The sequence below is a fragment of the Oratosquilla oratoria genome, chromosome 3, assembly GCF_046742065.1.
Source record: "Oratosquilla oratoria isolate Oo_2021 chromosome 3, ASM4674206v1, whole genome shotgun sequence".
Classification (NCBI taxonomy): Eukaryota; Metazoa; Arthropoda; class Malacostraca; order Stomatopoda; family Squillidae; genus Oratosquilla; species Oratosquilla oratoria.
In genome coordinates this window covers 18,380,934-18,386,092 of record NC_134779.1, presented here as the reverse complement: position 1 = coordinate 18,386,092, position 5,159 = coordinate 18,380,934, and the positions used below count along the sequence as shown (strand labels likewise).

The 5,159-nt window shown below is 37.2% G+C and overlaps 1 protein-coding gene across 1 annotated transcript in view; it reads right to left on the bottom strand.

The window, feature by feature from the left end:
- Positions 1 to 746: 746 nt before the first annotated feature.
- Positions 747 to 5,159, bottom strand: part of LOC143041708 (uncharacterized) — a 9,882-nt gene continuing 5,469 nt past the window's right edge. The window contains exon 2 of the mRNA XM_076213723.1: positions 747 to 1,498. Coding sequence (XP_076069838.1) covers positions 747 to 1,498 — 752 coding nt within the window. The remainder of the gene's footprint in view (positions 1,499 to 5,159) is intronic.

The following is a 5,159-nucleotide window of genomic DNA, read 5'->3' as shown; positions in this document are numbered from 1 at the left end:
AACATTTTTTCATCGCGCTGGTCGCTAGAGATGTTTTTAACCTTCTGTCAAGGGGGGTACTCGAGGCTCCAGCCGTGGAGTGGGACGAAAGTGGAGGCAACGATACTTGGAAGTGAGTTGTAGGTCGAAGAAGTAGGATTGGGAGAAGTGAAGGTGGAGATGGAGTAATAGGAAGGGGGCAAGTAATAATCGAGAAGTTGTGCCATCGAAAAGAGAGGTTCTCTAACACGGAGTAAAATGGGTTTTCCTTTCTGTTTAATGACATAACTGTAAAGTAACAATAACATAAATTATACATATGTATATGTATATATATATATATATATATATATATATATACATATATATATATAATATATATATATATATATATATTGAAATATATATGATAGAATGAGTAGGAAGGGTGATGAAGTAAACGCCAAAAAACCGTAGGAGTTTTATTACTAACGTTTCGTCCTTAAAGGACTTCCTCAGAGTATGAGGATGTCCTTTGCAGTCTGTGACGGTATCTTTAGTGTGGCGCTATTTTTCATGATCAGGGATCTGGTCAGATTAGCCTTGCAGAAAATTCTAACATTAATAGAAGAGTCTTTGTCTGTTGGAGTGACTCCTCTTTTTAAGATACCTTTTATGGCATCGCATTCTTCTTTGTAATGGCTATGGAAATGATTTTGGTGGTATATGGTGATTTGGTTAGTGTTCTGGTTTGGAGCCGGATCTGGGGTGGCATATTGGTCCAGTTTCTATTTGATGACATATTCGATCAATTGGTCAGAGAACCCGTTATTAGTGAGAAGTTGTCGGATACGGTCGAGTTCCCTGTGCGTCTCCCTCCAGCTGCTACAATGGGTAAGCGCTCTGTTAACATATGCTGCAGCCACAGATATTTTATAGGCTCCAGGACATTCCCCACGGGCATTTAAACAACGTCCAATATTGGTGTCTTTTGTGTATACTTTGGTGTTAAAAACATTGTCAGTTTTGCTGATGTCCAGGTCGAGGAAGGGTAGACGTCTCTCTACACTCTGTTCGTTGGTGAAAGTCAAGCAAGAGTTGTCCAGGAAGGCAGAAATCAGGTTGGGGACGTCTTTGTTTGAATTGGTGGTGATAAAGATGTCTATGTACCTGGCATAAATTCCGGGGGAAGGTTGATGGTGGAAAGTCTTCTCCTCAACGTAGGCCATGTACATATTTGCAAAAAGGACCCCTAGTGGTGATCCCATTGCTACGCCATCAACTTGCCTGAAGAGTTCTCCTCGGTGAGAGAGGAAAGGGGCTTCCTTGGTACAGGTTTCGAGCATAGACTTTATAACGTCTTCGGGGATGTCAATTATGAGTCTATTGCTCCTATAGACTCGGTTTAAAATTATGTCAATGGTCTCATCTACTGGAACATTGGTGAAAAGGGATTCCACATCCAGGGAGGCGATATTTTGACAAGATGGAGCAGTACGCAGGAGGTCAATAAACTCGGTGACAGATGAAACTGAACGTCCTGTGGGGACATACGGGGTTAAAAATCTAAGTGACCTCACCTTGACCTTCGGTGATCTCTCCTACTTCCAACTTTCCTTGCTTCAAAAAGTGTGACGGTCAGCCACTATGCATCATTCTTCGCCTACTCTTCATCGATAGTAGACCTTATAGCCATCGGAGTTGTAGTTCTCACCCTGAAGAAGCCTCTGCAAGAGGCGAAAAAAATTAAGTTTTCGGTGTCAGTGTCAACAGCTTTTTGTACTGTTACATAATATTATTATATTTTTCGGCATTCATCAGCGCCTATCTATACACCTTATCCATGGAATTGACATCATGAATGATTTTGTTCATACTTTGAATTATGGAGAAAAAAAGATATTCTTCCAACTGAAGAAGTTGTATCTTAAAATAGCCAAAGCTATTAGCGCAGTTGACTTTAATCAGAATTGTTTACGTGAAAACCTGTGCCCTATAAATATATATATATATATATATACATGCAGAAAAAAACACTGGGAAATAAGCTTATTCCGAACGTTTTCGTCTATTTAAGACATCAAGTATTCCTTGATAATGTCTTAAATAGACGAAAACGTTCGGACTAAACTTCTTATTTCCCAGTGGATTTTTCTGCATATTATTTTCACGTGTGCCTTGTGAATTATATATATATATATACATATATATATATGGTATTAATTAACTTTCCTATTGAGATTCAAACCATTGCTTGGTCATACCGTTGCGCCACGACGACCCTACAAAATGGAATTAATTAGATCACGGCTAGGGCACTCGCCCGGGACGTAGTATGTATATATATATATATATATATATTATATATATATATATATATATATATATATTTATATATATAGATATATAAATGTGTGTGTATTTATGTATCTATATATGTGTTTAGATATATATATATATATAATATACATAAATATATATATATATATATGTATATATGTATATATATATATAATATACATATAAATATATATATATATATATATGTATATATATATATATATACATGTATTATGTATATATGTATAAATGTATTTGTGTATATATATGTATATATATATGTATATATATATGTATATACATATGTATATATATATGTATATATATATATATATAATATATATATATATATATATACAGTATATATACTTTCTATAACTTCACACAACACAAATCAAACGGTTTTATACCGTTCCTTATTTTAGAACAATTCTACATTCTATTCATTATAAAACTTACATGTAGGTTTCCATTTTTCAAGCAGCCTATCATGAAAGTTGTGCTTTAATATATTTCTTCTAAAACTACATACTGAATCTTGCTACAGTATACTTCAGCATTTAGTGCAAAACTATTCTACACCCAATTTGCTGTGATGCATCCACTTTATAATTAATCCCTTCTAATCAGTGTAAAAGCAAAATTTATCTAAACCAGTTTTCTGCAGTATTACAGGAAAACTTCGATTCTTCGCCTGAATATTAGTGTTACTATGACTTGTACATTATTTCAATACTGTGTTACATGTCCTTTTACATGTTGACTGCTTAAAAGTAATGTTAACATAATATTATCTTCCGGTACATCCTAGAGTACACGTGTTACTACCATATAGTAAATGCGTTACTTGCATCTAGCACATGTGTTCATAGTTTCTAGTAGGTGCGATTACAGGTGCATATGTGGTAATCTACTAGTATATAAGATAGTAAATATAGATCCACATTCAATAAAGTTAAGTCAAATTTGCCATTCAGCTCAAAAGCAAAATTTGGGGCATCTGTGGCAGTTTGACCACAATGGTCATTCAAGATGGACGTCAGGTAGAATCACTCCCTCCTTCTATTGTAATTTCATATTTACTTATTTCTTATAGTATATTGGCTCTGATTGTCTTTATTCCATCTATTTCTTACAAGGAGAACTAACAACAGATTATCATTCTCCACCTTTCTTTCCTACAATCTGGAGACGTATCATATGTCCAACGTGACAGCTCTATTTCTTTTTATTAGTTCATTTTTATTTTTATTTATTTATTTATTTATTTATTATGCAAAGAGAGATTTATTGGAGGGCTTGTAATCTGTTACCACTCAGTTCCAGAGATAGATTTTATTATTTGGTGTCATTAGGACGTCAGTGACATGTGCCGTCTGCACAAATAGGAGGATGACGGAGATGATTTTTCTAATTTAGTGGAATTCCCTGGAATTCCTTCAGTTAGTATAAACTCACTGACGTATGAGATCAACTCTTACAATTCCACTTTAACTTTGATCCACATTTCCTCTTTTTCATCACTTTTCTTTCCTCTTCCTCTTTTTTGCTCTACTTTCACGTTTATTCTTCTCTTTTCCTCTTTTTATTCTATTTTTCTCCTTCCCTCCTCTTTGTCTCTCTTTCCCTGTTGCCTTCTCTTTAATTCTTTATTCTCCTCTCTTTCTTCCTGTTATTCTTCTCTTTTCCTCCATTTTCCTCGTACATTTCCCCATTGCATTTTCTTTTAAATAAACTTTCCTCACCCCGTTCTGCCTCTCCCTCATTATCCTACTTAACTCTTCCACATTCCAATAACTCCACCCTTCCTGTCTTCCCCACTCTCTTCCACAACTCTCTCCTACCTGTCCCCATCCCATTCCCTCCCACTCCACCCCTGATCCACCCCTCCTCGTTTTAAAGTAATCATGACATGTAAATTATTGCTAACATTTATTATACATTTAATCGATTAAACCACCAATTTCGGTTCGGCAGGATGAGATTCGGTTCGGTTCTGTTTGGCTCAGTTCGGCAAATGGGGCTCGCCAATTAGGCTCTGCTAACTACCAACCATTATGTATTCATTCCCTTTTACGGCCGTTATTAATTATTCGGCCTTTGTTTCAATCTTCCCCTTTGAACCTTGTATTCCTCCTCCTAATACCTACTCCTTTTCTTCCTCCTTCTCCTCCTCTTCCTCATCCCCTTCCGCCTCCACCTCCTCCTCATTCTTCCTCTCTTCCTCATAACCCCCTCCTCCTCCTCTTCTTCCTCCTCCTCCTTCTCCTCCTCCTCCCTTTCTCCTCACCCTCTTCCTCCTCCTCCCCCTCCTCCTCCCTTTCTCCCCACCCTCTTTCTCCTCCTCCCCCTCTTCCCTTTCTCCTGCCTTTCTTCTCCCCTTTTCCTCCCCCTTTCCCCTTCTTCCTCCTTCTAATGTACCTCCTCCTCCTTTTCCATCTCCTTCTCCTCCTCCTCCTGCTCCTCATCTTTCTCCTCCTCTTCCTCCCCCTATATGCCCCTTCTCCTTATCCGCCTCTATTTCTTCCCACGTACCCTCCCTCCTCTTCCGCCTTCTTTTCCTCCTCTTTGTTCCCTCCTGCTCCTCCTCCTCGACTTGGTCCTCCTCTCTCTCTCTCTCTCTCTCTCTCTCTCTCTCTCTCTGTCTCTCTCTCTCTCTTTTTTTTTTTTTTTTTTTTTTTTTTTTTTTTTTTTTTTTTTTTTTTTTTTTTTTTTTTTTTTTTTTTTTTTTTTTTTTTTTTTTTGTCCGACGGGCGCCGGGGAAACTCATTCAGCAAAAAGAAACCTCACTGTGTTCTCTTAAGGTACCCTTTGCTCGGTGCGATTATCGCTCAACGATGATCGTTCATGGATCAATGATG